This window comes from Anomaloglossus baeobatrachus, chromosome 3, assembly GCF_048569485.1.
Source record: "Anomaloglossus baeobatrachus isolate aAnoBae1 chromosome 3, aAnoBae1.hap1, whole genome shotgun sequence".
Lineage (NCBI taxonomy): Eukaryota > Metazoa > Chordata > Amphibia > Anura > Aromobatidae > Anomaloglossus > Anomaloglossus baeobatrachus.
Window position 1 is genome coordinate 248,683,818 of NC_134355.1, and position 22,867 is coordinate 248,706,684.

The 22,867-nt window shown below is 44.0% G+C and overlaps 1 protein-coding gene across 3 annotated transcripts; it reads left to right on the plus strand.

Annotated features, from left to right (window-relative positions):
• Positions 1 to 200: 200 nt before the first annotated feature.
• LATS1 (large tumor suppressor kinase 1) lies at positions 201 to 22,316 on the plus strand. Of its 3 annotated transcripts, none has more exons than XM_075339785.1 (8): positions 201 to 341; positions 4,785 to 5,261; positions 6,797 to 6,935; positions 8,635 to 10,100; positions 16,716 to 17,298; positions 19,291 to 19,473; positions 19,799 to 19,905; positions 20,694 to 22,316. In XM_075339785.1, the coding sequence occupies exons 2-8, from the start codon at positions 4,917 to 4,919 to the stop codon at positions 21,201 to 21,203; spliced, it is 3,333 nt and encodes a 1,110-aa protein (XP_075195900.1). In that variant the 5' UTR covers positions 201 to 341; positions 4,785 to 4,916; the 3' UTR covers positions 21,204 to 22,316. The 3 variants fall into 3 exon arrangements, with proteins under 3 accessions (XP_075195900.1, XP_075195902.1, XP_075195901.1); XM_075339786.1 differs by lacking the exon at positions 201 to 341 and adding an exon at positions 466 to 514; XM_075339787.1 differs by lacking the exons at positions 19,291 to 19,473; positions 19,799 to 19,905; positions 20,694 to 22,316 and adding an exon at positions 14,549 to 14,592 and having other exon boundaries at positions 16,716 to 16,801.
• The last annotated feature ends 551 nt before the right edge of the window (positions 22,317 to 22,867 follow it).

Below are 22,867 nucleotides of genomic sequence, written 5' to 3' on the forward strand. Positions count from 1 at the left end.
GTCTCACTGAGAGCAATCAATCATGTGTGAGCCATACAACACATCAAGGCCAGGCCTCCCCACACACAACCACTCCTGTACAGCGACACACGCAGGAGTGTCAGGTTCGGAGGCGGAACTGCGATCTCGCCACTGACGTCATTACGTAAGGGGAGGAGTTTGGGTGTCGGCGAATGACAGTGGGAGGAACCGGAGAAAGGAAAAAATAGCAACATCCGGGAACCTGGCAGCCAGGCACAGGAGCGAGGCGCAAAATGGCTGCCCGGATCTGAGCGAGAACCTCAGCAGTTGGCGGTGAGAGGAGAGAAACTGCTCCCTGTGGAGGCGGCATCCGAGCGGAGGTGAGGGGTGTGGGGCGCAGCGGAGGTGGCGGGGGCGCGCGGAGTGTAGTGGAACATCCGGTCCTCCGCCCGGAATGTGGGACGCTGAGCCGCCGTCTGTTTCATATAACTTTATTAACAACGCCTGGAAGTGAACAGCGCGCTCGTCCAGAACAAAGAGGCCGGATTGAGGGGTGAGCTGTGTGTGGCAGGACTGGCACTGCTCCCGTGTGTTCAGACTGCTGCTGTGCCCCCTCCAGACTGTGCCTACCCAGTAGATGTGGGTACTGTGTGGTGCTGATAAGCTGTGCTCAGCCATGTCAGTGCCCACAGACTGTGCCTACCCAGTAGATGTGGGTACTGTGTGGTGCCAACAGGCTGTGCTCAGCCATGTCAGTGCCCACAGACTGTGCCTACCCAGTAGATGTGGGTACTGTGTGGTGATAACAGGCTGTGCTCAGCCATGTCAGTGCCCACAGACTGTGCCTACCCAGTAGATGTGGGTGCTGTGTGGTGATAACAGGCTGTGCTCAGCCATGTCAGTGCCCACAGACTGTGCCTACCCAGTAGATGTGGGTACTGTGTGGTGCTGATAAGCTGTGCTCAGCCATGTCAGTGCCCACAGACTGTGCCTACCCAGTAGATGTGGGTACTGTGTGGTGATAACAGGCTGTGCTCAGCCATTTCAGTGCCCACAGACTGTGCCTACCCAGTAGATGTGGGTACTGTGTGGTGATAACAGGCTGTGCTCAGCCATGTCAGTGCCCACAGACTGTGCCTACCCAGTAGATGTGGGTACTGTGTGGTGATAACAGGCTGTGCTCAGCCATGTCAGTGCCCACAGACTGTGCCTACCCAGTAGATGTGGGTACTGTGTGGTGCTGATAAGCTGTGCTCAGCCATGTCAGTGCCCACAGACTGTGCCTACCCAGTAGATGTGGGTACTGTGTGGTGATAACAGGCTGTGCTCAGCCATTTCAGTGCCCACAGACTGTGCCTACCCAGTAGATGTGGGTGCTGTGTGGTGCTGATAGGCTGTGCTCAGCCATGTCAGTGCCCACAGACTGTGCCTACCCAGTAGATGTGGGTACTGTGTGGTGATAACAGGCTGTGCTCAGCCATGTCAGTGCCCACAGACTGTGCCTACCCAGTAGATGTGGGTACTGTGTGGTGCTGATAAGCTGTGCTCAGCCATGTCAGTGCCCACAGACTGTGACTACCCAGTAGATGTGGGTACTGTGTGGTGATAACAGGCGGTGCTCAGCCATGTCAGTGCCCACAGGCTGTGCCTACCCAGTAGATGTGGGTACTGTGTGGTGCTTATAGGCTGTGCTCAGCCATGTCAGTGCCCACAGGCTGTGACTACCCAGTAGATGTGGGTACTGTGTGGTGCTGATAGGCTGTGCTCAGCCATGTCAGTGCACACAGACTGTGCCTACCCAGTAGATGTGGGTACAGGGTGGTGCCAACAGACTGTGCTCAGCCATGTCAGTGCCCACAGACTGTGCCTACCCAGTAGATGTGGGTACTGTGTGGTGCTAAGCTGTGCTCAGCCATGTCAGTGCCCACAGACTGTGCCTACCCAGTAGATGTGGGTACTGTGTGGTGCTAAGCTGTGCTCAGCCATGTCAGTGCCCACAGGCTGTGCCTACCCAGTAGATGTGGGTGCTGTGTGGTGCTGATAGGCTGTGCACAGCCATGGAAGTGCCCACAGACTGCCTTAACAATTAGATATGGGTACGCTGTATGGTGCCATCAGTCTGTGCTCAGCCATGTCAGTGCCTACAAACTGTGCTACCCTACTCTCCTCTACTAAAAAGCATCCCTTCTCTGCATGCAGGCTAAGTATGTATAGTAGCTCTAATACATTGCCTACATAAGTGGCCACATGGCACAAATCCACAACAGTCCCTGAATGTGGGGTTGTTTGAGCACAGCGTGTGGAGGCCTATTCATGTATATTGCGGATGTCACAGAGGACCTGTATTAATGTCAGCAGTTACAATGTAACACTTTTATTTTTCTTTTTTTTTTTTTTACGGACAAATTGTGCGAATCTTGCAATTTACTTCATTACATGTTTTGCTTTCTTCCATTCATAAAATTGGGAACCCTAGAATTGCTGGCACTTTCCATAAGCAGCAGGCATGGCTGTGACATCTGTGCTCCGAGTATGTCTGCTTCTCTACAGCAGACGTCTCAGTGTGATGGAGGTTAGCCACTACTTTTACATTGATGGCCTATTCTTATGATAGGACATTAATATCTGATCGGCCGGGTCCAACACTTCCGCCAATCAGCTATTTTCTGTGCCAGCAGCAGGCACCTGGAAATGCTCGGTTCTGGAGCTGCCCCGTCTTCTGATCGCTGCCAGGTACTGCACATCCGCCTCCTGTTGATTTGAATGGTAGGCGGTTGTGTAGTACTGAGCCACTGCCACTATCGGCTGATGGGGGCAGCTCCAGAACTGGGCATTTCTTGGTGCCGCAGGGACTAGGAGCAGCTAATCGACGGGAGTGTCGCATCCTGGCAGATCAGACATTGATGACCTATCCTAAGGATAGCCAATCAATGTAAAAGTAGTGAACAACTCCTTTAAGTGCTTCCATAGGATCATGGTCCACTACACATAGGATAGGTTTATATGGAGGGCAATATATTAGGAGTGCTCCATACTGCATTGTGTCTCTAATAAGTGTGGAGAGAAACTGTCCTAGTAAGTAGCCATAGTCAGCATCTACAGAGAGGACCAGATACATATATACTTATTGCCTAAATTGGGACGCACAGTTGACTCACATTTCCCATTTTACATCTCTAGGGCTAGTTGTGACAGATTGGGGTCTCCAGCAGATTAGTGACATTGGGTTTATAGTTTGCACATCTGTGTAAGGCTATGTGCGCACTTACCGGATTTTGCCGCAGATTTTCCGCGGATTTGCTGCATGTTTCGCTGCAGAAAATGTTGATAACATCTCTGCAGTGAATCACCAGCAAATCCTATGGAGAAAAAAAATCCTGTGCGCACTGGGCGGAATTTGACAGCTGCATGTTTTGCTGCGGGAATCCCGCAGCAAAAACAATTGCATGTCACTTCTTTTCCGCACGTTGCTGCGGGATTTCACTCCATTGACTCCAATGTTAATCATGAAATCCCGCAGGGAATAACGCAGGCAGCAAATTCTGTGCGGCTCACTGCATTTTCCTGCGTTATTCCCTGCGGTATTTCGCGGTTTACCTCCGGTAATGTGCATCGCTTGTCTGCGGTTTTGCAGGGAAGTGATGTCATTACAGGAAGAGGAAGCCGTGCAGAGTAAACACACACACATCACAGACACAGAACACAGACACAGACACATAGAACACACATAGAAAGGAAACGGAAATATAGAAAACAAAGAACGTGGGCTCCGCTGCATATTTACCTTCCAGCCGAGGTAAGCACACAGCGGCGGCCCGGTATTCTCAGGCTGGGGAGGGAGAGGGGCAGGGGTAATGTCCCCTGCCTCACTCCCCCTCCCGCAGCCGAGAATATCAGCCGCAGCTGCCCCGGGACTGTCGCATGCATTATGCGGCAATACCGACGTGTCCTCGGCTCTTCTTGCCACCGTGTAGCAGTGGTAGCAAGGTAATACAAGGGGTTAATGATGGTGGGGGACCACCGCCATTAACTCCAGGCTTGATCATGGCAGCGTCTATGTGACAGCTGACATGATCAACCCGTAAGTAAAGTGAATAAAACACACAGAAAAATCCTTTATTTTAAATAAAACAAACAAGCCTCGTTCACCATTTTATTAAACCCCCCCCAACAAAGCTCCGGCGTAATCCACCGCTCCGGCGTAATCCACAGGTCCTGCGCTGCTTCCATCCAGCCGCGACTGTCACAGACACAGCGCTGAATGAAAGCAGCAGACAGCAGAGGTAATTACTGGTCATTTCCCACGGCCGGTAATGTGAACTCACTGCCGACCGTGGGAAATGCAGCGATCTGTTCTCGATCTATCTATCCCTCTATCTATCTATCTATCTATCCCTCTGTCTGTCTATCTATCTATCTCTCTATCTATTCTTCTGTCTATCTACTACCTCAGAATTAAATGACTTTTTTTTTTTTTTTTTCAATGTGCTTTATTGCATTGAATGCAATAAAGCACATCCCAACCCGCACGCGGCAAAACCGCGGCAATACCGCGAATAGTACCGCGGTAAAACCGCAGCAAACCGCATGCGGTTTTCGGGTGCGGTTTCCCGCGGTTTTTTACCGCGGGTGCGGTAATCTTTGAGAGCATGCGGAATTTTCACAAGAAAATTCCATTTCCCAGTGCACACATAGCCTAAAGGCGTGGGTTATGATAGGTGAGACTAAACATACCTGCTACAGTGCTCTGGGTATGTTGATGTATTACCAATTTGTACCATCATTTTAACATGTATGTTGTTGTTTTTTTCTCTTCACCCCAGGTGGATGTTACATCTATCGGCACTGGACAGACAACTTGCCATCACAAGCGATCCCATTGATTCTGCACAGTACAATTGAATTTCATATTTAGATTTGTCTCTCTTAGAAGTCACACAGATACATGTGTTTTCATGAAGAGGGGGGAGAAACCAGAGGGCTATAGGCAAATGAGGCCTAAAACATTCCCAGCAAGCAATTGCCCAGGCAATAGCAGACAGATGCTGCTGGAAATACGTGAGAGCCTCCGCCATCTTCCCAAACCATCCGATGTAGGGAAGACAGAGCAAGGGCCGACTAAGGCTGAAGATCCGAGGCAGGGTCGGAATCCCCCTAAGTTTGTCACTTATCACAAAGCTTTGGCTGAGATTCGCAACTCATTGCAACCTTTTGCCAACTCCACAAATGCTTCTCAGAGGAGTGGAAATGAAGTCAATCGAAAAATGCTGCATGATCTGCAGAGTGCAGGCTTTGATGAGGTGAGACATGTAAAGCTTAATGTTCGTCTGTTTCGCGGCAAAACCCATAAATTAGGCTGGAGTTGGAGGTGCAAAGTTTGATTGAGGAAAATATAAAGAAGACACTTGGGTTTTTGGCTTGAACGACTGCCACAAAATCTGCCTGTGTGACTGCAGTCTAAAATGATGGCCACTTTGGGGGGCATTTTTTAACTATAGGATAGGGGATAAACTTATTAATCTGCGGGGGTCTGACTGCTGGGACCTGATCTGATTAGAATAATGGAGAATTTTTATTTCTGACTGGGCATTTTTTATCATGTGCATGCTTGACTGATGCCCCATTCATTCTCTATGCAACTACTGACAGCTTAGCGTAGCACTCACCAGCCCTGTAGAGAATGAATAGCGTGGCATTATTGCATGTGCACTGCTGCACCGTTCTAACGGGGATATAATTGAGATTTTTTGCAATGTGTGGGTCCAACCTATCAGACCCCTGCAAATACATGACAACTTATTTACGCCTTCTTAAGTTGCTTAAATTGCTTGATCTATTTCTTGTCATTAGATGCAAGATATCAGTGGTCAAGAACAAAAATAGCAAACCTTGCTAAGAGTTCTCGCCTCTAATCAAGCAGCCCATACTGCCTGCCTGTTGTAGGTACAGGCAAATGTAATTCACGTGCAAAACATCAGTTTCAAAACTGATGCAAATGGAAGCAAAATGGTCCTCCTGGGATCTGTTTTGGGTTTTATGAATGGATCAGACAGATGGGACTCTGGAAGGCTGATGTGTGAACCCAGGCGTAAGGCCCCCTTTTGTAATATAGATAGACTGTCTCAAATAAAATGGGGTCCACAGCCCAGGTTGTTAAATTCAGGCTGTGGCTACATGGTGACTCTGATTGCAATAGACAGGCTCCAAGTCATAAGTATTTGCACTGGAAATCTGGAGTAAAAAGCACTTTGTCACAGGATTTTTGAGCAGGAAAAGGCTGGCTACACTTTTTGCAACGTTTGCTGGGATTTTTTTTATTTTTATTTTTTTTGGGGGAGGGGGGTTAGTGATACCACAGCTCATCTAATTCTTATGCATGAGATTTCAGAGAATAATTTTTTTTGCTGCAAAAACGTTTGGGGCCCAGAAATGCAGCATGTGAACAAACTCTTCAAAGCTGGAAAGACCGTGCATTGGCGGTTAGAACTGGTGACAACGTTCTGTTGGTCCGCACATCCGTTGGGCACAGAACAGCTCAAGACTTCAAATACAGCTCTAGTATGAGTGTCTGAGGTTCTATTCTTCATTTGGGGCATAAGTGGTTTGTCTTGTGCTTTTTTTTTTTTTTTTTTTTTTTTCTTCACCATTTGGATCTTATGGAGGATTGGGAGCATCCCTTTACATACTTCAAACCACTACCTGCCTATCAATTTATTTGTGGTGAGTTGCTGCCCTATTTTTCCAGCAGTAGGATATAAATCATATAGTACATTAAGTTGTGTAAAATGTTTACTGTACTTTCTGTTTTCTATTAATTTTCACTTTTGCATTGTAGGATATGGTGATCAGAGCCTTACAGCAGACTAATAGTCGCAGCATAGAAGCAGCGATTGAATATATCAGCAGGATGAGCTGTCAGGATTCTTATAGGGAAGCTCCTCTAAGATCACACAATACGGGACTGTTACCTCCAGGTAAATTCTGATCTTTAGTGTCACATTAATTACAGGCTCTTCAGAGTATTCTCTAAAGCAATGTCCCGACTCCCCTAACAAATGTCTTCAACTAACGAGTTCTGAAGATTAGAAGAAGCTTGGGAAACTCTTGAATATGTGCACACAATATGGTTTTCAGGCAGATTCCACCTAGATCCTGTCTGAAAAAGCCCTAAAAATGCCAAATAGAATGACATAGGCCCAGCAATGTGAAAATTACCTGCTTTTCATATGTTCAGTCTTTTTGAACTCCACTGCTTCAGGCTTCCAAAGCTGCAACACGGTTAAAGTAACCAGTGCGGTTTTATGGTGGCTTTCACTTGAATGCCACTACTCACTATTCATACTTGCCCCCCCCCAAAAAAACCTTCAGGAAAAGAACACCTCCGATTTCTGAGTGTCTTTTGCACGTTTAAAGATCACTTTTTCAATCAGTGAATAATGATAAATAAAGCTGTTCTCATCAGCAGCATAGTGCTTCTTAGCCATCCTGACTGATCAGGGTGGTCACTCATTTCTGGTTAACAGGTCTAGCCAGTAGCATTGTCGCACTGCTGGCCTGAAGTCTGGATGCTTCAATGCTGTTGTGTAAAGCAGCCTTTGTTTGCTTCCACAGCATCAGAAACACTGGGATCATAACAACATGCTATGGTAAGTGTGGTTTTCATGAGCCAAGCACGTTAGACTACAAATGCCTTGATGAGCGCTCAGTAGATGACTTCCCCTCGTTGGAGAAGTCATGGAAATGTAAGGGTAAGGCTAGAGGAAGTTAGCGGGTGAAGCTGACGGAAGAGTGGAGTTGGGATCTTGTGAAGGACAGAAGTGGCAGGCCTAAGGCTGCTTTCACACCTCCGGTTTTAGCAGAGTCGGCCAATCCGGCTCTAAACCCTATGCAACAGATACGGTGACAATACCGCATCATTTGCATAAGTTTTTGACATGCGGCCCGTCCGGTTTTTGCCGTTTGCGGCACGCTACTGAGCATGCGCAGTGGAAAAAAACGCATGCGGCCGCATGCGGTTTTTACCGCATCACGCGGCATGCATAGGAAAATACGCCGCATTGGCCAGATGCGGCGCAATGCGTTTTTTTTTTTTGCCGCACAAAAAAAACGTGCCAGGCAACGTTCCATCCGGCCGCCGCATGCGGCAAAAACCGGACCGAACGCAAGCCCATGCAGCACAATTCGGCACCAATGAAAGTCTATGCAAAAAAACGCAACCGGCGGCAAAAAAAAAACAGTTGCGATTTTTCTGCAAAGCGCCGGATTGTGCCGCACAGGAAAAACCGGCGATGTGAAAGCAGCCTAAGTGTGCTGTGTTACTGTATTGTAGCAACTGTGCGTGTTTGGCCACCGCTGTAAGACAACAGAGGTGATCGGTCCCCTTGGCATTGAGTTATAAAAAGCAGATATCAGCAGAACTCCTTTTGAGCAGGTCATGTTGAATTGTCATGGAGCCCCTTAAAATTGTATTTCTTTACTGCATTGAACATCAATATAATGATTACGTGAGACAAGAAGACAACTCGTAGTTATAGTAGCAGACTTTTTTTTTAATAACTCTTTGCACTTTTTACCCTAGAGTCTCCATACTTCTGAAGATAAATTTATTACTGCAGAACATTTAATTCTGCACTTACCAGTTATATTAACAAGTTTGACTATTTAATTTTGCAGGTAATATTCAGCATTCCATTAATCGCCGGCAGAGCTGGAAAGGGTCAAAGGAGTCATTGGTCCCGCCTAGACACATATCGCCGTTGTCTGACAGTGTGGTTTATGGAGCATCAGAAATTCAGAGTGGACAGGCAGAGATGGGAAGGCCTTTGTCTGGATCAGGCCTTCCATCATTTGCTCAGGCACTACCAGTAAATGGCCAGAGAGTCAATCCTCCACCGCCACCTCAAGTCCGAAGTGTTACTCCACCACCACAACCTCCACCCAGAGGCACAGCTCCATCCCCACAACCTTGGGATCCAAATTCGCAGACAAAGCGTTACTCTGCTAATATGGATTTTGTTATTTCCCGTATTTCTCCAGTTCCACCAGGAGGTTGGCAAGAAGCATATCCACCTCCAAATATGAACTCTGCACAGATAATGAACCCACAGTCCCAAGCACAGAGATCTATGAATCCTGTTCCTGTAGGAAGACAGCCCATAATTATGCAAACATCTGGTACCAGCAAATTTGGTTATTCCGGGAGGCCTGCTATGCAGAATGGTAATGCTCAACCTGAATTCATCACACACCAAGGCAATAACAATGTGGGGAGGAGCCAGCCACCACCTTATCCTATGTCAAATGGTCCAAACAGTACAGCACTGCAGATCCAAGGAGGTAATGGGCCACCAATGTCTCCTTCTGCTTATAGTAATGGAAATCTTCCCTCATCTATGCTAGTACCAAATCGAAATAGCCACAACTTGGACATGTACATCCCAGGCCACCCAACTTCATGGCCTCAGTCCTCCTCAACCCAGTCCCCCCAAGGAAATCATGACATGCCACCATGGCAAAATAATATCCCTGTTCGGTCCAACTCTTTCAATAATCCAATGGCGGTTCGTCAGGTGCATCCTGCTAACACCCAACCTTCTGCCACTACTGTGACTGCAATCACTCCGGCTCCTATACAGCAGCCTGTAAAGAGCATGCGGGTGTTAAAGCCAGAACTTCAGACTGCTCTGGCACCAGCACATCCGTCATGGGTGACACAGAGCGTACAGCCAGGACAGTACTCAGAAGTTGCTGTACATGGCAATCCTCTTCTGCCACCGCAACCAGAAGCACCCAATTACCAGGGGCCACCACCACCATACCCAAAGCACTTACTGCAGCAAAACGCAGCTGGATATGAGGCAGCTCTGAAATCTGGCAAAGATGACATTCCTATGTCTTCCAGTATCCAAGAGGGGGATAAGATAATGGACTGTTCTGGTGAAAGCACAGAAAAAGAAATCACTACATCACCGGTGCCTGTAAGGAAAAATAAGCGGGATGAGGAGAGGAGGGAGTCTCGTATCCAGAGCTATTCTCCTCAGGCATTTAAGTTCTTTATGGAACAACATGTAGAAAATATTCTGAAATCCCACCATCAGCGGCTGCACCGAAAGAAGCAGCTGGAAAACGAAATGTGTCGGGTAAGACCACAGCGTTGTGTATTTCTGTGAGCAGAGGGAAGTAACTGAAATGTTCTGGCATATCACTAGATCACTATACGTAGTAGGAGTTTAACCTCTCGCGCCCCAACCATTACAGAGAATAGAGAATTGTCATTTTTTTTTTTTTTTTTTTCTTTTAAATCTGCCATACTGTGTTTGTTTAAGATCTTTGTGTAGTTCTAATTTGTTTGGTCTTCACTAAAGAGGTGTGGCTCATAGGGTGATAATGCAGCCTAAGCCACGCCCCTTTGTAAAGACGCAAAAATCAATGCTAAATAAAGTCTCATCTCTAAAACAGTGTGATGGGTTTAAAAGAAAAAAATAATGGGAGCAGCAGGAATAAAAGCAAAAACTGCTGAAGAAAGCTACAAGCTGAAACCGTTTGGCCATAGATCTCATCCCCAACTCTCTAAACCATGCGTGTGGTGCGTTCACATTAGGGACATGCTGTACACAGAGACTCCTCTTTGGGGTTATACCTAGATACCCCAAAATAGTATTCAGACGCGCTCCCGTATGTGAGCTTACATCTGAGTCCAAAGGATGACACTTTGGACACTGTTTGACCTTTCTCTGCGTCCATTGATTTTGCTGGTACAATACAGTAGCCTGCCACCCTATAGTCAGTGTGTTCCAAAAAATGAATGTCAAATGAAGTCCAAAATGTTTCCGTTTTGACTGTATTTGCATTTCTGCAGTGAATTTATACATCAGGGGGCACGTATGTATACTCTTTTTCAGGTATGAAAATGTAAGAAAAACAGAATGCTTTGCGTAGAGCATTTCCCTAATGTGAACACGGCCTTGAACCGATCACAAATGCATGATTACTGCATAGGCGGTGCTAATCTCTCCAAAAGCAGCAAATATATAGAGCATACTGAAGCCAGAAAGGCCTGCATCAGGGACATTCTGGCTGCAAATGATCGATTTGCAGAAACAAAGTGACAATTTTCCAATGTGTATGTTCTGCTTTTGTGGGTTGGTTGTTTTTGTTTGTTTTTTAAATTGCTATAATAGTCTTAGCGATCCTAATCTTGCATAGACGTGCCACAGAAAGTTCCAAAGTAAGCATGGTTCTCTATCCCATTATGAGACCTGGATGTTCACAACGGAAATAGTTTACCTAGACCTAGGCATCGTGTTAATGGCAGACTATAGTCGTGGCCAAAGTTTTGAGAAGGACACAATTTTTGGGTTTCATCATGCTGCAAAAAGCATTGATCTTAACCAAATTGCTCCAGGATCGTTGGGAGATGTTGCTCTTGGAGGATGTTTACATCCCAATGTTTATTCATGGCAGTGTTATTAGGCGAAATTGTAAGTGAACCCACTCATTTCGATGAGAAGCAACCCCTCACAGGAGTGGTCTCAGGATGATCTACTGAGGGCATAACACAAGACTCATGGTATCACTTACTGTTCCTTGTCCTGACAACATTCTTCTGGATGTTCCAAACAGCCTGATGGGGGCTTCATCAGAGCAAATAACTTTTCAGGAAGTACAGGGGCGAGACTCCAGGGATGGGGTTAGTTTTTTACTCTAAAGAAGCAAGTATGATTTTCTGGACAATAACAGATGAGTCCGATCAAAGGTCCTGTGTCATGCCAGCAGTAAAGCACCCTGAGACCATTCATGTGTGGCGTGCTTTTCATAGAAGGGATTGGGCTCACTCATAATTTTGCCTTAGAATATCCATGATTAAAAAAACTGTTTATAAACATCCTATAAGAGTAACGTGTCCCAATGATTCAGGAGCAATGGGGCACCATGTCAGAGGCCAAAGTGATTAACCAAGTGGCTTTGTTGAAAAACCATTAGGCTATGTGCCCACGGGCGCTCGTACCTGCGGATGTATCCACAGGTACGAGCGCATGTTTCCCGCAGCTGCCTGCCGGCGTCCGCAGCTATTTTTAGCTGCTAGATTACAGCGGAATAGCTGCGGGAAACATGCAGAGATTCCCGGCATCTTATCTCCATAGCGGAGGGCCGGGACATCCGCAGGTAATTCCGCATGAATAATTGACATGCAATTATACATGCGGATGCCTACATCCGCAGCATAGTCGGCAGCCGCACTTTCCTCAGCGTGGACACAGCACTCTCCATGTCCCGTAGGATAACATGGGGAGTGCCTGTACATGCTAAAACCTGCGGATTTATCTGGAAAATCCAGAAAAATCAGCAGGTTTTCCACGGCAAAATCTCCCAAACAAGCTCCCGTGGGCACATAGCCTTAAAGTTTTGGGTGCATGGCTAGTAGGCTCCCTAGATCTCACTCCCATTGAGAAGCAGGTAAACAAAACACAAACTGATAAATTCCAATCACTGATTAGGGAAGAATGGGTTGTCATCAGTCAGAATTTGGGCCGGAAGCTCATATCCAGATGCAAGGACAAATTTCTGAAGCCTTGAAAAATAAGGGACAGCACTGTTAATATTGAATCTTTCCAAACATTAGCATTTGACAAGTGTAAAACTTGTGAAATGCTTAGAATTGTACTTCAGTAACCATTGAGACCTCTGACTCCAAGGTCTCATGCCTTTGGCCACGACAGTACTTTTGTATGTATTCGTGTAGTAGCACAACTCTGTTTATGGAAATGATGGCGGTATATGTAATATATTATAGGGTTATTACTCTTATTTAAGAAAGGTAACTGTACTTTCAGCAGACTTTGCATAAATACATACAGGTGAATGTATCCTATTAGAGAAACTAGCTTTTTTTTTTTTTTTTTTTTTTTTTTTTTTTTTCTTCCACTTATCAGACCCTTCTTTCTCTACCCCTGCCTCCGAAACTTACCATCCATTCTGGTGGAAAAAAGTAAAATCCATCCTGCCCAGACAAGGCAGACTAGAGGCTCACTGTGATGTCATGGGACACAGCCCATTATATACAGGAAAATATATCTATGTGCCGTGTAAGACCATAGATAGAAAAATGTGGCTGACTGAAAAGATGGTAACAAATAGCAAGCTTTCCAGACTACTACTACTCATCAGGCATAGTATACTATGCCGGATGCAGAGACCTGCATAGAATGGAAAGCTTGCTATTTGTTACCATCTTTTCAGTTCACCATTAACCCTTTCGACACCTAGCGATTGTTTCGGGGGGGAGTTTTCCTCCCTTCTAAAAGCCATAACCTTTTTTTATTTTTCCATAAATATAGCCAGATAAGGGCTTGTTTTTTACGGGACGAGTTGTACTTTCAAATGACACCAATTATTCTGCCCCATATTTCACTGAAAAAGGAAAAAAAATTCAAGTTCAATGAAATTGCAAAAAAAGTGCAATTGCACGATTTGTTTTTGTGTTTTTTTATTTACCATTATTTACTGCATGATAAACTGACCAGGCAGTATGATTCCCCAGGTCAGTGCGAGCTCGTAGATACCAAACTTAGTTTTTTGTTGTGTGTTTTTGTTTTTTGTTTTTTTTTAAATTTTAAGTGGTGAAAAAATTCAGAAATTTTGTCCAAAAATAGAATTACGCTTCTGTTGCTATTTTTCAAGACCTGTAGCGTCCTAATTTTTCTGGATCTGGGGCGCATTAATGGCTTATTTTTTTGCGTCCTGAGCTGTCGTTTTTAATTGTACCATTTTTGGGTAGATGCGATGTTTTGATAGTCTCTTATTGCATTTCATTGGAATGTTATAGCAACCAAAAAAATTTGATTTTGGCATTTTGATTTTTTTTTACTCATTACCCCTTTTACTGATCAGAGTATTTTTTATTTTGATAGATGGGGCATTTCTGAACGAAACGATACCAAATGTGTTTGACATCAGGATGTAACGAGTTTGCAGGCATCGGTGGATCTCCCATCCACCCACCCACGCCTGTTAGCTGCACATGTCAGCTGATCAGGTCAGCTAGCATGTGCGGGGACACATGTGGGCTTGCTGTGAGAACCGCATTGAAAGGATACACACAACCTATAGCGTACCAGTATGTCATAGGTCATGAAGGAGTTAAAAGGTATCACCCACCGAGGACTTTAAAATTTTAATACAGCCCAGAGAGGGGGGAGGAACCGTGAGGCACATGGAGTGGAAACAGGCAGAAGGAACCTCAAAAATTGTGGTGAATTTTCTAACAAGTCTCTTACCTCACCCCAGAGAGGTTTCACACCCAGACATCTCAGCTCTGCTACATAATATCCTCCTGAATAAAGAGCAGGAATCCATCTCTGTGATGTATATAGATTGAGATGATAGCAGCTAGTCTCCTCCCACCAGCTCAGAATGGATAGCGAATGAACAGATCTCTGCATGTACACAGGACAGCTTTATTCTGAATAGTTCCTTGAAAATACAGTTATCCTTTAACGTTTACCTGCTGATTTCACTACTTTTTCTTGAATGTTTGTCTGCTCTTAGATTTTCTATATCTCTTTTCCTCTTCCCCACACACTAACAGATAAGGTTGGAGCTTGGCTGAGCTCTTCAAGCCTCCATTACTGGGTAGGCAAGTAAACTTCAGCGCTGTGGTGCATGATCTTCCTAGGCAGCTGCATGTGTATCCTATGTGATAGTAATGTAAGCATGAGGTTAACCATCACAGACCCCTGCATATGTAACTTGAAGACTTAAAAATTCAGTATTGTATGCTTGTGGTTACACGTTTATTTTGCACAACCATGTAACAACTACTCATATTGTATACGTCCTCATATGTGTGAATTTTACAAAAGAGTTGTTTTGGTTTATGTACCTTTTTTACACTTTTTTTCCATTTAGTTTTGAATCATTGTCTTATTTGGGGATTTTGTTGATGCTGGATAAGTAAACCTGTGGGATTGGCAAGTTTGACTATTACAGAAATTGGCTTTCTGCACAGATTCACTTTTCTAAGTTAAGCAGATTTGCTAATATACAAAATGTATCAGGTTTCTTACAATTGGAGAGATTTGCTCAAATGCGACTTCTCAGGCTATGATGTTTAAAGGGAACCAATCACCAGGATTTTCATATATAACCTGAAGCCAGGCTGATTCTATACACACCTGTAGTGGTCAGCTCGGATGTTTAGGTTTTGAAATCCAAGAAAGTAAAGTTTATAAAATCAGCAGCTTCTTGAGTGACAGCAGCTGAGGATCAGATAATATCTGGGGGGTCTGCATAGTTATCCCCTCCCCCTGTTAGAATTAGCATAAGTATTATACAAACAGGGGGAGGGGAGAACTATGCAGACCCCCCAGATATTATCTGATCCTCAGCTGCTGTCACTCAAGAAGCTGCTGATTTTATAAACTTTACTTTCTTGGATTTCAAAACCTAAACATCCGAGCTGACCACTACAGGTGTGTATAGAATCACCCTGATAGTGTCAGTATAGCACTGGTTTTAGGTTATATAGGAAAATCCTGGTGATTGGTTCCCCTTTAATGGTTTATTTTTAGGAAAACCCATCACTATTAAGATCTGTGATGGTTTGACTCCTGACATCCCAGTGGCTGCAACACCAAGCACAGTCGCTACAAAATGTTAAAGCATCACTTTCTTCGTTTTGTGTGGGGGTAGGGTTTAGCGGTGGAGTGGTGCTTTTAAATCTAAGTTCCCTGTCTTCTACTTGCCCTCTGGCGTCTTCAACCTTTTTTTTCAGCGCCGCTCCAGTCCTGACCAGAGCTGCGGTGAGAGAGGATGAATCCGCCGGAGGATAGCTGAGACAGGGGAATTAAAGCACCACTCCAACTCTGAAATAGAAAAACAAAACGCTGGAGTGGTGTTTTAAACAAGTGATGCCCCCTCTACAGAACACCACACCTTATTGGTGGTTGTGCCAGGAGTCAGATCTCCTCCAACACAAAGCTTCTCATGAGCCAGATCAGACACCCCATACTTTGAACTGACGAGGGGCAAGCACCCCGAAACACCGTGTCTGTAAATTGGGATTCTGATCTGGCATATATCCTAGGTCATATGCAAAGGATTGTTAAAAATCCACATTTGACTTTTAGGATCGCTACTTCCAATAGGTGGCGCTGCGCTAGAGTTTGTCTCCATTCCTGGAGAGATAATTTGATTATGATAAATCATGTTCATTGTGCCTGACCTCCAGTAGCAGAAACCTGATAAATTTCCCTAACTGCATTGGTCCTTAATCACAAACCTGTATTAGTAAAGGGGTTGTCCAAACATGCTCTCCTGCCAAAGGCCTGGGATACATGCAACTGCACGCTCTAAAGTGCTGGTGCCTCATAGTGCTGCGTACTGAGTATTCTGCATGGGGCCTATACCGATTACTTGGGTATGTGGGGAGTAAGCATGGACAACACCTTTTAATATATTATATTTACTTTTTGTAAAAAAAAAAAGATGATAAAAAGGTTTGGATTTAATGAACCATTTTCTTGATGATCAAATGGTACTAAAACCTTTAACACTGGCATTTATTGTTACCTAGATATTAATATTAACAAGCACATATTCTGGATGTGTTGCCTTGTCATTACGCTTTCTTTGATAGTCATGTTTAATAAATATCCAGCATTTGAATATTTGGCAAACTTTATAATGACATTTACAGAACATTTATATAGGTTCGTCTTAAAAATTAGTTTCTCATATTATTGCTTTTTTAATAGGTGGGTTTATCTTCCGATGCCCAAGATCAAATGAGGAAGATGCTTTGCCAGAAGGAATCGAACTACATCCGACTTAAGAGAGCCAAAATGGAGAAATCCATGTTTGTAAAGATCAAAACTCTGGGAATCGGAGCCTTTGGGGAAGTGTGCTTAGCCCAGAAGACTGATACCAATGCGCTCTATGCAATGAAAACTTTACGGAAGAAGGATGTGTTATTACGTAACCAAGTAGCCCATGTCAAGGCTGAGCGAGACATCTTGGCAGAGGCAGATAACGAATGGGTAGTACGCCTGTACTACTCTTTCCAAGACAAAGACAACCTGTACTTTGTCATGGATTATATTCCAGGTGGAGATATGATGAGCCTCCTCATCCGGAAAGAGGTTTTCCCTGAAGATTTGGCTCAGTTTTACATAGCTGAGCTGAACTGTGCAGTTGAAAGCGTCCATAAAATGGGTTTCATTCACCGTGACATCAAACCTGACAATATTCTTATTGATCGTGATGGGCACATTAAACTTACCGATTTTGGCTTGTGCACAGGATTTCGATGGACACATGATTCAAAGTACTATCAAAGTGGTAAGGGTTAAACCTGAGCTAAACTATGTTAAGAATGTACACTGATAATGCTTAGAATCATTTAAAGGGGTTGCTGACCACTAGTGGGCCCAAGGGAAAATGTTGCCTAAAAAAAAAAAAAAACTTCAGCTGTGCTGATAATATGTATATGTACAGTACAGACCACAACTTTGGACACACCTTCTCATTCAAAGAGTTTTCTTTATTTTCATGACTCTGAAAATTGTAGATTCACATTGAAGGCATCAAAACTATGAAGTAACACAAGTGGAATGAAATAATTAACAAAAAAGTGTGAAACAACTGAAAATATGTGTTATATTCTAGGTTCTTCAAAGTAGCCACCTTTTGCTTTGCTTACTGCTTTGCACACTCTTGGTATTCTCCTGATGAGCTTCAAGAGGTAGTCACCGGAAATGGTGTTCCAACAGGCTTGAAGTTTCTAGAGATGCTTAGCACTGGTTAGCCCTTTTGCCTTCACTCTGCGGTCCAGCTCACCCCAAACCATCTCGATTGGGTTCAGGCCAGGTCATCTGGCGTAGCACCCCATCACTCTCCTTCTTAGTCAAATAGCCATTACACAGCCTGGAGGTGTGCTTTGGATCATTGTCCTATTGAAAAATAAATGATGGTCCAACTAAACGCAAACCGGATGGAATAGCATGCCGCTGCAAGATGCTGTGGTAGCCATGGTGGTTCAGTATGGCTTCAATTTTGAATAAATCCCCAACATTGTCACCAGCAAAGCACCCCCACACCATCACACCTCCTCCTCCATGCTTCACGGTGGGAACCAGGCACGTAGAGTCCATCTGTTCACCTTTTTCTGCGTCGCACAAAGACACGGTGGTTGGATCCAAAGATCTCAAATTTGGACTCATCAGACCAAAGCACAGATTTCCACTGGTCTAATGTCTATTCCTTGTGTTCTTTAGGCCAAACAAGTATCTTCTGCTTGTTGCCTGTCCTTAGCTGCTAGGAAACCACTGCTATTTTACCATGAAGGCCTGCTGCACAAAGTCTCCTCTTAACAGTTGTTCTAGAGATGTGTCTGCTGCTAGAACTCTGTATGGCATTGACCTGGTCTCTAATCTGAGCTGCTGTTAACCTGCGATTTCTGTGGCTGGTGACTCGGATAAACGTATCCTCCGCAGCAGAGGTGACTCTTGGTCTTCCTTTCCTGGGGCGGTCCTCATGTGAGCCAGTTTCTTTGTAGAGTTTGATGGTTTTTGCCACTGCACTTGGGGACACTTTCAAAGTTTTCCCAATTTTTCTTAAATTTCTTAAAGTAATGATGGCCACTCGTTTTCTTTACTTAGCTGCTTTTTTTCTTGCCCTAATACAAATTCTAACAGCCTATTCAGTAGGACTATCAGCTGTGTATCCACCAGACTTCTGCACAACACAACTGATGGTCCCAACCCCATTTATAAGGCAAGAAATCCCACTTATTAAACCTGACCGGGCACACCTGTGAAGTGAGAACCATTTCCGGTGACCTCTTGAAGCTCATCAAGAAAATGCCAAGAGTGTGCAAAGCAGTAATCAAAGCAAAACGTGGCTACTTTGAAGGACCTAAAATATAAGACATATTATCAGTTGTTTCACACTTTTTTGTTAAGTATTTCATTCCACATGTGTTAATTCATAGTTTTGATGCCTTCAATGTGAATCTACAGAAAACTCTTTAAATGAGGTGTGTCCAAACGTTTGGTCTGTACTGTATATTGGTACAAAAAAGGTTGCTGATTTAATCCATTACAAACTATGTACATTGCGGAATTGCTGGTCAAAAGATTTCATCCTGTGAATGTATTACTTAGGAATTTAGGGGGAACCTAGATGGTGGTGATGTTTGCCATCAACTCCCTGCTCACCGTGCATTTATTTGTGTTGTGTACTAAGGTTTATAACATTTATGGCTTGTCCTCATTGGTTAGAAGTTCATAACACCATATAAATTCTCCCTTTTTCTTCTATGTTCTGGAATAGGTGACCACCTGCGACAAGACAGCATGGATTTCAGCAATGAATGGGGTGATCCAGCTAATTGCAGATGCAGTGACAGACCTAAGCCTCTGGAGTGGAGGGCAGCAAAACAACATCAGAGGTGCTTGGCGCACTCCCTGGTTGGTACCCCGAACTACATCGCACCAGAGGTTCTGTTGCGTACAGGTAAAAAGGTTACAACGCCTAACATGTAAAATGTACACTGCACCATGCTTTCTTAACACACTATCTAAACAAATGGAGCAGCCACATCATGTACCACTAATTTACCAACTGGTTGCAGTTTTTCCCTATGTACAGTCTGACAGTGTGTCAAACGCGAAAGCTAATAGTAAAGCTACAATGAATCATTTCTGTAGAGCCGATGTCCCCCTTGTTTCAGTCATGGGAATACCCTGTAGATCACATTGTAATGCTGAAGCATGTCAAACACCCATTTGGTTTTTCAGTTATAGAGTCAAATAGAATAATGATCTTTTTCCTATTGCAGGATATACCCAGCTTTGTGATTGGTGGAGTGTTGGAGTGATCCTTTATGAAATGCTTGTTGGGAAGGCTCCTTTCCATGCGGGGTCGCCACTGGAAACACAAATGAAAGTAAGACGAAAACTATTTCTCAAAAAAAAGTTCCAATGAAAGGTGCCTCAATATACTGAGAGAATTGTGTGATCAGTGCACTCTTCCACACCACATAACCGTTTACAAGATATATATGGTCATCACACACAAATATGCAGTTAAGATGCTCAGCCAGATAGCAATACATATTGCACATTTTCCAGTTTCGCACAATTCAAATTGTCGATATTGGTATATTTCCCATTGTCCAAAAAAGTCTTGCCTTGGTAGTACGTTAAAATGGATCCTCAAACGAGGTACATACGTAAGTAGGTCTGTTGACTTGTCTCCATATTCATTGCGCACAGCAGCAGCTAGATCCAGATATGCTGGCCTCTGCTACGTTATGGGGGCACGTCCCCTTTCTTAAGCATACATGTGAGTGGATGACAGCTGGTTTAAATACAAGACGAATCGTGAAAGGATTGAAATTGAAGCTGGGGTTAAGGTGACTAGTCTAAGAGGCAGATACCCCCCCCACCCCCACCCGCTCAGCAACACTGCCGGCTTTATCCCATGGTGTGTGTGTATAGGTAGAGACCGGCCTGTCTAGCTGAGGATGAGCTCATGCCAGCGGGGATGTACCACCTCCACTAGGTGCCTCATCATTGGCTAAGTGACAAACTGTTATATTAGTAATGACAAACTGTTTGAGTAAAATATAGATGTTAGCTATTCAGAAGCTCCTTGTTTTGGACTGTAAAAATGTAGTGAAATGTTCTGGGTTTTGTGAAATATAATTTACTTTTTTTTCTTTTTTTTTTAAGGTAATAAAATGGCAGACGACGCTCCATATCCCTCCCCAAGCCAATCTCTCACCAGAAGCCTCTGATTTAATTGTGAAGCTTTGCAGGGGCCCTGAGGATCGTTTGGGCAAGAATGGTGTTGATGAGATTAAAGCTCACCCTTTTTTTAAGAGCATAGACTTTTCCAGTGACTTGCGTCAACAGCCCGCCCTGTATATCCCCACCATAACTCATTCTACGGACACTTCAAACTTTGACCCAGTAGATCCAGAAAAACTCTGGAACGATGAAGACAAGGATGGAAATAAAAATGACACCCTGAATGGGTGGTATAAGAATGGCAAACACCCTGAGCATGCATTCTATGAGTTCACTTTTCGGAGATTCTTCGACGATAATGGACACCCATATAACTATCCTAAACCTTTTGAATATGACTATGATGAAGCACAGGGGAATGGCTATCAACAGTTTGAAGCAGATGATCGTGGTGGAAAGAGACCTCCAAACAGGGACTTGGTATATGTATAAAAAAGCTACGATTGGATTTATGGGATGGCTCCTATATGTTGTGGTGTGAGGCAAAGCCTGAAAGTTCTCAGCGTGCGCTCCTCATGCGACCTGTAGTGCTTCAGCACTAGCGTCAAAGTTCTTATCTTAATAAGAGATTTATTTAAGCAGTAGTTGTTGCTGCTCCTTATGTTAGAGTGATGCTGGGATTCATCCCCACTCAGTTTTAAATCTAAAAGGAACATTTTTCCTATCACAGCACCTTGTTTTTACACTTTTGTGTTTTCAGATTACCCTTACTATGTTTTATTGGGAACGCGGCATAGTTCTTCAGAATGGACTAGTGGCTTTAATTTAATTTTTAAACTGTAAAGGTACAAGTTTTGCAAGACAATGACGGACATTTATATATATTAAAAAGAAGAAAAAAAAGTTCATTAAAATTCTCATAATGGTTATATATATATATATATCAATTTATGTATTTATGTAATTTCAATTATTTATAAGACATCATAAAAAGAAAAAAAAAATCTAATTGACTTTTGGGACATCTGTATCCTATGGAGAGTATTGACAAAGTATGGGTTTGCGATTTATATCATTTATGTAAAGAAATCCTCTGTCCGTCTCTACAAAAAGCACTCACTTCGGAATAGTACATCCATATTAAAGGTTATGGAATATTTATTAAAGTTGCATTGGTTCTCCTTCAATCACAGTACATTTGATATGATTGTACCCTGCTAGTTGTTGTTTTTTTTGTTGTTTTTTTTTTCCCCCAAAAAATATAGATGGCTTTGTCCTATTTAGACTTCATCTTGATCGTCCGGTGCTGGTCACACCACATCAGTGGTGAGCAGTTGCCAATGAAGTTACAACTCCACACAACTGGCAAGATGTATAGACGGTCGGCAGGTATCGTGTACATGTTCTGTCCTGTCAATTAGAATAGGATACAAGGACAAATGAGCTTAACTCTCAGCAAGCATGTTGTGGCGTAACGTCAGTGCCACTGCTCACTCTGATATGGAGGTGATTGACACCAGACAGCCCATGTAAATAGCTTTCAGTGGTCAGGCATAATTAAATATAAAACTGTCAATAATTGTAATGAAATAAAAAGTTACATTAAAGGGGTTATCCATTACTTGGACATCCCGTTCTTAACCCATTCCTGATATTGGACATACCAGAATGTCCTATATTATTGCGGTGCGTTCCCCCAAATGGACGTACCTATACATTCTGGTAATTGTGCAGGCACAGGAGCTGTGCTCATGTGATGGCTGCCTAGAGCTTGACTTGCACAATAGAGACCAGGCTCTCACAGGATGCATGTACGGTCTCTGGCTGTTTAATCACCTAAATGCTTCAATCCATAGCGATCGCAGCATTTGGGAGAGGGCGTGCCCTCCCTCTTCCAACCAATCGGGACCTTTATGATTTCACAAGGGTCTGATCATTAATATGACAACCTCCAGGTTACCGGTTTACGGTGGTGTGTTAGTTTATGCCAGGAACATAATCTAAGAGGCGACCTGTCAAGACCACAATGGAAGCGTTCCTGTGTAGTTCTGGCATGCGCTGCAGTGAGAGCACAAGTGTAAAAGCCACTCACCTTAGCTGGTTGTGTATGCAGACACAATGCTGTATACAAGCACGAATCAGGAATCGGAGAAACA